General features: G+C 44.4%; 1 protein-coding gene and 1 long non-coding RNA gene across 5 annotated transcripts in view; one reads left to right on the forward strand and one right to left on the reverse strand.

Annotated features, from left to right (window-relative positions):
* Nucleotides 1–2,536: 2,536 nt before the first annotated feature.
* On the reverse strand, nucleotides 2,537–4,421 carry LOC125723819 (uncharacterized). The gene is made up of 3 exons (XR_007386979.1): nucleotides 4,378–4,421; nucleotides 2,943–2,999; nucleotides 2,537–2,739 (listed from the first exon to the last, which is right to left on the reverse strand). It is a non-coding gene; the product is annotated as an uncharacterized LOC125723819 (long non-coding RNA).
* Nucleotides 3,188–12,220, forward strand: part of LOC125723782 (serine/threonine-protein kinase MRCK beta-like) — a 60,002-nt gene continuing 50,969 nt past the window's right edge. For 2 of the 4 annotated variants that reach the window (XM_049000518.1, XM_049000519.1), the window contains exon 1: nucleotides 3,188–4,082. In XM_049000518.1, coding sequence (XP_048856475.1) covers nucleotides 3,908–4,082 — 175 coding nt within the window. In that variant the 5' untranslated portion in view covers nucleotides 3,188–3,907. The remainder of the gene's footprint in view (nucleotides 4,083–12,220) is intronic. The other 2 variants (XM_049000520.1, XM_049000521.1) reach the window with 2 other exon arrangements.

A 12,220-nucleotide genomic window follows, 5' to 3' on the forward strand; every position in this document is an offset into this window, starting at 1 on the left:
ATTCCTTATAGTACAAAATCGCTGTCAGTCAAAAGGAGATGCAATCTTTCGACAGACCCTCCAATCATCACGCAGAAGCTCGGAGTCCAGGCCAGCCCACTCCTCAATTTCTCCTCATTCACCCCCAGAGACGCTGAGCGTCCGTGGGCGGGACATAATCGCAGCGTTTATCCAATGACTGTCTAGTTTCAAAGCACTGAAAAAAAACGTTCAAAGCAGCCGCATTGAAGTCAATGGACGCTGGGCTTCAACGGGGAAATGCACTGTGACGCTACGGGAATGTATGCGAAGAAAATCAAGTCAGCCGACCTGCTATATCTAACTGATTCTGAACGAACTCGTCTTTGAGATGAACGTTTTCTAACGCATTTTTAGTCAATAAAATGTTAATACAATAGTACATAATTTGACCATTAATTTTGTGACATTATAGGGGAAGCTGAGCTTCCCTTGCAGTCTTAAAGAAATCTCCATTGATACATATCTAGGTACCTGCTCTGGTGAATGCTGTCATTGTCATTTTATTGAGTCTCTGCACATCTCATCCCATCTGTATAGCCTGAACGGCATCACCAATGGCATCAGGAACCCAAAGTCAGGACGTCAGTCAGGTCACACCCCTCAGAAACAGCAACATTCCAACCTCTCCCTGAACTTTCAGCTACATCCATTCAGCCCACACTTGCACACACATACACACACACACTTACAGATGCCCATATATATACACACACACACAGTGGCGGAACAACTGCAAACAAGTCCCCGGGGCAAAACACCTCCCCCTCAGGGCCCCCTCCCCACCCCCCCCGCACTCACGCTCACATAAATATATGTGCTGAAACGAGTTTTAAAGTGTGGGTGTAAGAACACAAAAAACTTAACGAGAGAATTTGACCGTCCCTCACAAAATCTGTAAAGTTTTAGTGTCTAAATTGTGTTTTCTATGCCTTTTCAGACAGGAGAAGATTTGTTTGGCTATGCCTAGAAAACAACGACGTTACCAATATGGAGACCATCAGAGTTTTACCAGGAGCAAAAATTCCACCTCCAGCTGCCTGCCCATCTCATCCATTTCTGTTGCAAACATGACAGTGTATTGTCTAAGTGAACAGGTTATATAGGTTAATTAGTGTGCACGCGCCGTCTCTCTCATTCTCATAGTGCGTCCATGAATCCGAGTATAGCCCATTCAGATGTCATGTAGCCTAACTTTTTATACAATTTAGACAGCACAGAATCATTAACCTACTTCAACATATTTATTTATACAACCACATATTTCCCACATTTTGACATCAGTGATGCAGTGAAGATACAGACTCTTTATTTCTTGATGCCAACCCTCCCCATTAATCCGGGTTTGGGACTGGCACCTAGTTGAGTTTGCTTGCTGTCTTAAGTGGCTGGGTTAGGGTAAACCAGGGAGTCTCCAACTCTTGGAGAGCTACCATCCAGTAGGTTTTCTATCCTACCTGGTTTCTGATGAGCCACACCTGTTCTTAGGTAAATACCAGGAACAAGTGTGGCTCATCAGAAGCCAAGTGGGACAGGAAACCTATTGGACAGTAGCTCTCCAGGACCAGAGCTAGAGACCCTTGGGCTCAACTATATACATATTTACAAAGACTACAATAGAACATCCCAAAATATGTAGTCCAATAAAATGCAGCTTAATGAATGTAGCCTACCTGGCAAAATTGCAAACTAATTAAAAGGCCCACGGCATATAATCGGGCTATATCCAACAAAAAGCAGTTTTTAAGAACGGAGCCTACATGGCGAAATTGCAAACAAACAGAAGACCTGCGGCATATAATAGCCTATTAGAACAGAACTTGCTTAAAGTATTTTTTCTCCTTCCACTTTTGTGCCTGGCATTTACTTTTAAACACGTTGAATTACTTTCTGGACCAACAAACACAACCAGGCATGCACCTTCCTAGTCTTAATCAGTCATCAGACGGATGAGGACGTTAGGCAGCCTTTAGATTGTACCCATCATGCGCTTCAGTTTTTTGTAAATTCCTCAAACGGAAAACCATTAAATACAAAAGGAACAGCTTAGTTTGACTTCAGAACATTACTATGACTTCAGAACATATTTTAAGTTGTAGGGACTTTACAGATTTTTTTTTTATTATTAAAAATTGCACCATACTCCCACCATAATAAAAATGTATACCAAAAAATGACAGATATATAAAATCGCAAGTCACAGTTAAAATGTAGATAATATATTCCAGTTTTCAAAAGCTTAAAAGAAGTTGTATTAGTATAATTTTGTGTGTATTTACTATATGGGAGGGGCCTATATGATCCAAGGGCGATGGCACTGCCCTTAGTTCTGTCCCTTCTCTCACACACACAAGAAGACAGGAACAGCAATGTATGCTGGCCATGTGTATTTCCCAGCAGAAAAATATAATGAAAATATATTCATGAGGCCATTCAACGTTGACTACAAATTATTATAACAATAACTTTTGCTACATAAACTCACCTAGCTCTTACCATTAACACAGTTCTAATACAACACATTCCAGCATCTTTGATTTTCTTTTGTTTATGTTATTGGTTAAACAGGTGAAAACAAATCTATTTCTTTTTCTCAGTCATTAGGGGAAGTTTGAGATGGGACGCCAGAGCAGGGTGGCGAGGTGGCAATGTGGCCGGCCAGTTGGGTGGATGAGAATGAGACTCTGGGGCACAATTGGCTGCAGACAGATTGTTTCCTGCCTGGGGAGTCCGTCAGAGTAAAGGAGCACAATCATCAGGGAGGAGGGCTGACTCAGCTATCATTACTGTGTGGGTGGGTGTGTATTAGAATGAGCACTTTGCTTGGCCTATAATTACAAATTCTTCCCATAAAGGGTGGGGTGGGGTTTTTCTTGGTACATTTGTTCCCAGACTGCCGAGGAGAGCCCTGGCATTGAGCTCACCTGCCTGGCACGTCCTGTCATCTGGCTGAGCGACTCAGGATATCCTGCCATTTGTCCCTGCAGCAGAATGACACACAAGCTTTTTAGGGTCATGCCATTCGTCCTGAACTACACACTTGTACAGATAACGGAGGCAGCCTACTGTAGGCTACACAATGCGCATGTCTAGAAATATTTTGGCTAGATTAAATCCGATGTGTTCTGTCACGCATATTGTGGTTAAATACGTAATGCCGGCTTTTCACAGGGAACCGCAAACGACCACGTTACTATTCGATTTAGACTCCCAAGGGGTCCAATCCCGTTATCCTTGGGCGTCTGTCAATCTCAGTGAGCGCTTCCGGCGCGCTGGGCGGGGCTTCGAGGCCCTGGTCTGGGCTCTTCACTAGCCGCGGTCTGGGCAGCGGCGCGCATTCAGCCATGTTCCATGGATCGTGCATGCTGGGTACTACAGATTTAGCGGGGAGTGCAGAATAACGGGAGCAAGCAGATACGGAAGGACTGGAATTTCCTCGAATTTAAGGAATTTAAATATCCTTTGGGATTACGGTGATGTAACAACTTGGCCCTGTTCCGAGCTGGTGGAAAGAGCATTTGCAAGCCGCCTGTAAGACTGTAAGGCAGCCGATACAGTGCGGAGCCGAGATTTATTGGGGTTCGGGCGAATGAAACCGGCGGGGCCACGGATCTGAGCCTGGGGAGCACGGCGGCTTAGGGGACAGTTCTGACAGCAAGTCGGCACAGCGATTGCCGTTTCAGCAGAAATGCTGGCTTTCCCTGTAACGACCGAAATCCTCCGCGGACAGACCCGGAGACCTCGCATCTAAACGCCGACCGGACATCGATCGTTTCATTGGGCTGACTAGTCGCCCTTTCCCCCCAGTGTACGAGCAGCGGGTGGGGAACCAATAGAAAGCCGGGCCCCGGGGGTTTTGCAGTAGGGCGGATCTCGGCGATCGGCGAGCATGTTAGCCGAGGTGAGGCTGAAGAAGTTGGAGCGGCTGCTGCTGGGCGGTCGCCGGGAAGACGAGACGGCGTTGAGCGTCGAGGCGCTGCTGGATGTGCTACTCTGCCTGTATGATGAGTGCAGTGGGTCGCCGCTCCGGAGGGAGAAGCACGTCGCAGACTTCCTGCACTGGGGTGGGTGTCTGGACCCCGAACACCGGCCACTGCCTTCTCCTTCGCCATGCACAACAGTATTACCACATTTTTTATTGCACACTTTCACACTGATTATTTTTAACGCTGTGATTATAACGCCCATTACCCATAAACGATTAAAACGAATTCCCTAGCTGTGTACTTCTAAATATGTTTTGGAGGAGTAAGCAACTGCTGGTGTTGTACCATAAGCAACGCATTAACTTTTTTTTTTAGTTTCTTGTTTTGCAGTTAGCTATGGGTCTTAATCCGAATATGATCCGTAACTTTCTACCTGTCTGATGAAGTATCCGAAAAAGTAAACACACGCTGCTTGACGTCTTAACACACCCACACGCATTTCTGCGCAGGGTGCATCCTGCGGTGTTTTGTTACAGAAATGACGGCCTTAATTGTCTTGGTTATTAAGAAACCGGTTTCAGATTTCAGAGCGCGCACAATGTTTGTCATCCTGTTGTGTAGTGATCCTGCTCCTCCTGGATTCCTCAGCATTATCAGCGGTGAACTTCATAATGTGCCCCTTTTCGGAGAAGCGCACGTTGAAATCGCCCGCAGTCTCGGGATGATGTGGGGCGGGCTATTTGCAAGGAGGCAGGATACACTTGGACTAGCTATGCTTTGCGTTTGATGTGCGTTTCTTGAAACGACCATGCTAATACAGATTACTTTTCCAAACAGACTGAAATAAAGGCACATGACGCTAGTATGAGTAAAGTAGTCACTGGTCATTTTTCTTGTTAGACAACGTTTTGGAACAGGCGGGTGGGCTTGGCCTATTTACTGGAGATGTGTGTTAATCTAAGAAGGGCAATTCACTCCTGGTATCTGACAAGATTCCACATTCCAGGATGGGCTGCCTCTTCCCATGGGAATGATTTTTAATGTCCATCTGGTGGTCCAGAAGCTGAGGAACATGTCTGTAGACCAACTTTGGGCATGTTCAGTTGTCCCTCAGAGTCTTGTGACCAACGATCCTTTCATTCTTTACTGTTTTCCGTGCAATTTGGAGCTGATAACCGAGTGTGCAGATTAGGGAAGGTCCCTTTTATTAAATGTGATTCCACCTGCTGACCATCACGCTTATACCCTTTCAGTTTTAAGGTTTGAGTCAGATGTGCTATTTATATCAGTCTCATTAAGACACAGGGGCCTGTAGTCACTTAGATGCATCAGTTTGGAATAGATCTTGGGGAGGTAGAGGAAGAATTCAACTGTACAATTGTAAGGAGGGTGGTGTGTGTATTTGAATAAGGGATGCACTGAAATCACCCAAATTTGGTTTTATTACTTTATTTTACTAAGTGAGGGTGGATGTTACTGTAGTTCCACCACCATTTCTGTTGCAGTCTGCATTCCTGCACTGATCGATCGTGTGCACCCCCTACTGGGTTGTTCCTTGCCTTGTGTCCATAGCCTTTTGGATAGGCTCTAGCCCCCCTGTGACTCCGAATAGGACAAGCGGTTACAGGAAATGGATGGATGTATGTTTGTTTGGATGTGAACCATGTTCCTCCTCCTCAGGATGGACACACACCAGTAAGTCATACTCGTCCAAAGTGGTTGCGTGATCAGCTCCCTTATGTTGTCGCTGTCCTGGGGATGTGTTCAGTAAAGAGGGTTCCTACTTGCCGGTTCTGATGGCGCCCTGTTCTCTGCTGACCCCTGACCTTATGCTCACCCACTACTTCACCAGGGGCCTTTCCTGTTACAGTGTGAAAGTGTCGAAAGCGATGCATCTTTTAAATGGTGTTTTGTTGTGTTTTCTTTATAATTCCTCTTTGTGGGACCAGCAGTTAGCAGTTGCTTTTGTATGCTGTGAGCGACTGTTGAAATTCAGGCTGCACCACAGGATCACATCCTCATTCTCTGTTCTCCTCTCACCCGCCTCCTATGTGTGGAAACCCCAGCCACTGGCTCACACCCCCCTCTATTAATATCATCATTCATATTCACTAGAAGCTTCAGCTTGAACACATCATTTGTTCTGAACAAAGTTAACTACTGCAGAGGAGCTCTTGTTTGTTTTCTCTTCCTTGCTTCTGTTAATTCTATGCAGCTATTTAAGATAGGACAGTTTGCTAACATTGATATCAGCCCAGGGTTTCCAACTTTGGTCAGCTGGTTGGAGTGAGATTTTCAGTTTGAGACAAGTTTACCCATACATGTACATGCATGTGACAGTTTTATTTCTTTAATAATTGAAATACACGGATTAGGTCATGATTATGGCATTAACAGATGCAGGTGGTTAAAGTTTCACTAAAACGTTTTCTCTGCCTTAGGAAAAAAACGTAGCTAGCTTTGCAATTGTAATGGTTATTCCTTTTCAAGATTATCAAGTATATGTTTAACAATCAGTTAAAGTTTACCTCTGATGTTTCACCATGTTTTCGTGGTGGTTCCCCGCAGTTTACTTTGGTATTACATGTATTACAAATTGCAAGCTTTGTGTCATCTTTACTCGCAGTGAAGAACTTCCATGCTAACGGCATGTTGGCGTGTGGCTGTGAATGTGCAGGTGGCTGTGAGGATATTGTCTGTGCCAATGTTTGTGTGACGTGAGGTGCATGCGTAAAACGGGCTGGTTTGGTAAAGAAAATGTATGAGACTGATCAGCTGGTCTCCGGTCCGGGCTGAGCAGGCTGAACATTGGCCGATCAATCGGTGCATCTCTACTTAATAAATAACAACAATAATAAATAATAGTCTGTAGGATTTTCAAACTACCCCAGAGTTTTGATATACCTCTTTTTAGGTTAATGATGGGATAATACAGATTTGCCGTAAGAATGGACTGCATTTATATAGTGCTTTTCTACTCCTACGAGTACTCAAAGCGCTTTTACATTTCATGCCTCACATTCACCCATCCACACACTCATTCACACACCGGTGGCGGAGGCTGCCATGCAAGGTGCCAACCTGCTCACTGGGAGCAATTTGGGGTTCAGTGTCTTGCTCAAGGACACTTTGATGGGGTCAGCAGGAACCAGGGCTCGAACCTGCAACCCTCCAGTTGCCGAACGAAAGCACTACCTCCTGTGCCACCATCTTCCCCAAGCAGACTTCTTGCTTGAGAACCTGAAAGCGAGAGTGTTACACAAGTTGCGTGAGAGTTGGCAACCCTGTCAGTGCGCGTATAAATAAAGTTATCTAATTGATTACATTAGTTAATTCACTTAAATTAGTAATACACAACCATGAACAACATTTTTGGTTCCCAAATCAAAGCTTGCTACCAGTAATTCAGTTACAGCTGCTCTTAGGTTGAATAACCAAATTTCTGGACCGGTGCCTTCAAATTAGTAATGTGGTCAAGACTACCTAAACTGAGATCAAGTCATTACTGAGACAAGACCAAGGTAGGGCTAGACCAACTCAAGATCAGAAACTGATTGAGTCTATATAATACAACACACTTTAAAATGTAGCGCATAGTAACCATCTTGGGGGCTAAGGCAGTATGTTTGTGTCACAGTATAATTTGAACCATTAGCATTTGCTCTTAAAATTTTAATATAAATACTGCTGTACAAGTGTAACTTTTTTTTCAAAAAAGACACCTAATTGGTTGTATTTAAACTTAAGCAGGCTGTTTTGCACCCAATCACAGTGTTTTTGTATTCCTTTCATTTTAGGCTTATTACATTGTATATACATGAGGTAGCCACACATGCTTTACGGATTTGTTTTCCGGACATTCTGGACTACTCAGATATGTCATCATAGTCTTGATTAGGGCATTAACAGAAATGCTGATTTGTCGACGTGTCGATGTCAGAAGCACAAGTCGATGACCCCTGAGAGAAGTCAACAAGTTGTGTGTTTTTTTTCCTCTCTCTGTCTGCATGCTGGTGTACACATAATTATGTGATTATGAAGGAATAGGTACATGGTTAGTGCCAGGGCTGAAATCCATTTGATAACTTGTTGAAGTTATGTGATAGACAACAGTGCATTGTTTTTTATTTTTATTTTATTGTTTTATAACATCTGAAAAAAATGGAATAGAAAAGCATTGTTTAGTTTACGATCTACTGGATAAACACATACATAACAGATGGTTCTAGAGCCTAATGCTAACTGTTTATCGGTTTTTTGCCTATATACACTATGTGCTAAAGTAAAATTTCGGAAGGAAACTGTCGGCATTTTAGCCTCAAACAACAAACCAACGCTGTAGCGCATCATTGTGTTTACATGTAGGAAGTATTCCCATTACGACGGGCACGTTCTATTTGAACTGTTTTGACGGAGCGCGACATTAAACATACGTATACAGATTTCTGTGAATAAATATTGCGAAAATATCAAATAATTTTCTTCCTAATAGAATGCTACATTTTGTTCTAATTTCTAGTAGGACTCCAGCCTGTTTTTGAGCCTTTTCTATCCTTTTATTTATTGGCTTAAAATATATGAATTCTAAAATAAATATTTTTTTCCCCCCAGAAGAGTAGTGTGTGGATCCTTGCAGAAGGGAAAATGTGCTTTGGTTTTCATCTAATGTGAATAATATTGATGTTTTATTGATTATTAGGGGTGAGTCTTTGCGGAAAATGTTTAAAATATATGCCTCATTGCACACTGGATTACTCTGGAATTTTTTATTGCACAGTGTTGCAGCTTTGACTATCAGATTAAGTTCTCTCAATTGCAATGATATGTCTGTGTTATACCTTTCCAAAGTTACGAGCCTGAGATTATTGGGGGAAAAAATCAACACATTTTGTATTTGTCAGGTTCTAATGGTTAACAAACAGATAAATATTAAGCCATTGTGATAAATACTGAGGCGTATTGATGAGTGGAAATAAAACCTCAAGTCCTCTAAGTCTGAGACCGAGACAAGATGGAGTCAAAATAACATTGATTGTAATATGAGACCAAGACAGAAAAAGTGGTCTTGACCGGTTTCGAAACCAATACAGCACTACTTCAAATCAGTTGGGTTGTTACTGTGGGCAGTTGTGCTGTGCACTGTGGGCAGTAATGCTGCACTTTCCCTGCCCACTTTGCACCAACATAGTGCAGGTCACTTTCACCTGTGTTTGCAAGGTCAGTTTCTTTTTGGTTTGCATTTAATGCTTTTCTCTTTAATGAACATCCTTCCACTATATTACGGTTTGTTGCATGTTCTCTCCTCTTATATCCTTATATACCAGTTCATGAGTTTGAGTTACAAATTTGCCTTTAATATGCCAGTAGATAATCTTATGTGTATGTTAAGTTTGTTTGGTTAGCAGACACTTCAAAGCGCCTTACAGAAATTGCATTATTATTATTATTATTATTATTATTTATTATTATTATTATTATTATTATGACTGACCTTTATTATTAACATTATAATTATTAGTATTTGTGACGCCCGCTCCGTCCGCTCCTCGTGTGTGCCACGCCCCCTGATTACCCACGTGTGCTTCCCTGATCGTCTCCAGCTTTGTCCATTTACTTTGCTTGGTCCTGTCTTATTTAAGTCCTGGTCTTACCTGTTTGCCTTGTCTGTCATTGATGTTAGTCGGCGTTTCATGTCTCCTGCTCCCAGTTTGTGGAATAAACCCCCAGTTTACCCCGACTTCCGCCTGTCCGCCTGCTTCCTGCCCGTTCGCCTCGCACGATCGCCGCTCTGCCCGCGATCGCTGCCGTCTCCCGTGACAGTATTATTGTAATTTTTATTCATAATAAAAATAATAATGATGATTATAATAATGGTTTCCTGATTAGAGAGATGACCGTGAGAGCATAATGTAGAGTTCATAAAGAATTCAAACATAAAATATAAAATGTCTATGTGCCTCATCTATTTTTCTGATCATAAGCCGCTACTGCACTGTATTATAGTCTATTGTGTGAAACACTGCCCACCCAAAACTTCTAATTGCCCCCCAAACCTGAACAGTCTAGATCCGGGCCTGGACAGGAAATCTGTATGGTTTTAAAACTGATCTGCTGTCACAGGCACTTCTGTATGTAAGGCGATAACTCAAAAAACAGTTGATGGATCTTTTTGAAACTTTGCACAGGCATTGTATGGGTGAGGAACTAAACCTGAATAAATCCTAAGACCAGTTGCCATAAAGTTGAAGCAGCGCTACATAATTATGTCAAAAAAGGGCAGTTTTGACACTTGATACCGTTAAGACAATAACTCAAATAGTTTTTGACAGATCTTTGTCAAACTTTGCAGAGACATTGTATTGGTATTGAACTGGAAATAACAAAACACACTACCAACAAAATGTACAGAGCCCCATTTGTTACTTAACGATAAAGATGATATGGCCACATTGTAATATATCGTGAGAATGAATTACAGTAGTCCCCCTGTATCTGCTGTTTCGGTTATCCACAGTTTACGGGATTCACGGGTATATAAAAGCAGGATTTGCATTGCTCCGTTACCCCTTGATACATGATATTTTTTCATCGCTCCATCATCTCTTGATAAGTACACTAAAACATTAGAATACCTTTCATTCGAGAGAGTACAGTACTGTACAGTAATGCTTTTCATTATTTACTGTATTTAATGTTGGTAATGCCTCCTCTTGGGCCAACACCTTATCGTGGTGGAGGGGTTGGCATGTTCCAATGTTCCCAGGAGCTAAGTTGCCTGGGGCTTTATGCCCCTGGTAGGGTCACCCAAGACAAATAGGTCCTGGGTAAGGAACCGGACGAAGTGCAGCTCACAAGACCCCTAATGAAGAAAAAGACATTGAATCCACGGTTTCCCTTGCCCGGACGCGGGTCACCGGGGCCCCCCCTGGAGCCTCGATGGCGAGTGCCTGGTGGCCAGGCCTGCACCCATGGTGCCTGGTCGGGCATAGCCCAAACAAGGCACGTGGGTCCCCCCTCCAATGAGCTCACCACCTATAGGAGGGGCCATAGGGGTCGGGTGCGATGTGAGTTGGGCAGTGGTCAAAGGCGGGGACCTAGGCGGTCCGATCCTCGGCTGCAGAAGCTAGCTCTAGGGACATGGAATGTCACCTCTCTGATGGGGAAGGAGCCTGGGCTGGTGCACGAGATTATGAAGTTCCGGCTATATATAGTCAGGCTCACCTCGACGCGCAGCTTGGGCTCTGGAACCTTGAGGGGGGTTGGACACTTCCATTCTGGAGTTGTTTACGGGGAGAGGCGCTGAGCAGGGGTGGGCATACTTATTGCCCCCTGGCTGGGCACCTGTACATTGGGGTTTACCCCAGTAGACGTGAGGGTAGCCTCCCTTCGCCTTTGGGTTTGTTTGCGCTTACGCACCAGGTGGCAGTTCAAAATACCCACCCTTTCTGGAGTCCTTGGGTGTTGGAGAGCACTCCTCCTTGGGACTCTCTTGTTCTGCTGGGGGACTTCAGTGTTCACGTGGGCAATGACAGTGAGACCTGGAGTGGCGTGATTGGGAGTAACGCCCCCCCTGATCTGAACCCGAGTGGTTCTTTGTTATTGGACTTCTGTGCTCGTCACAGATTGTCCATAATGAACACCATGTTCAGGCATAAGGGTGTTCTTATGTGTACTTGGCACCAGGACACCATAGGCTGCAGTTCTATGACTTTGTAGTCGTTTCGTCGGACTTGCGGCCACATGTCATGGACACTTAGGTGAAGAGTGGGGTGGAGCTGTCAATTGATCACTACCTGGTGGTAGGAAGCCCGCCAGGACTGGTAGGCACAAGTGTATAGTGAGAGTCTGCTGGGAACATCTGGCAGAATCCTCCGTCAGGAGGAGTTTGAACTCCTACCTCCGGCAGAACTTCTCCCATATCCCGGGGGAGGCGGGAGACATTGAGTTCGAATGGGCCATGTGGAGGCAGCTGACCGGAGCTGTGGCCGTAAGGTGGTCTGTGCAGGGGTAATCCCCGAACGTGCTGGTGGACACCGGTGGTGAGGGATGCCGTCAAGCTAAAGAAGGAGTCCTATCAGGCCTTTTTAGCCCGTGGGACTCCTGAGGCAGCTGACAGCTACCGGCAGGCCAAGCGAGATGTGGCTTTGGCGGTTTCTGAGGCGAAAACTTGGGTATGGGAGGAGTTTGGCAAGGCCATGGAAAACGACTTCTGGACGGCTAGAGATAGGGTCAGTCCTTTGGGAGGGACTCGGAGTAGAGCCGCTGCTCCTCCGCAA

This window comes from Brienomyrus brachyistius, unplaced genomic scaffold (genome assembly GCF_023856365.1).
Source record: "Brienomyrus brachyistius isolate T26 unplaced genomic scaffold, BBRACH_0.4 scaffold51, whole genome shotgun sequence".
Classification (NCBI taxonomy): Eukaryota; Metazoa; Chordata; class Actinopteri; order Osteoglossiformes; family Mormyridae; genus Brienomyrus; species Brienomyrus brachyistius.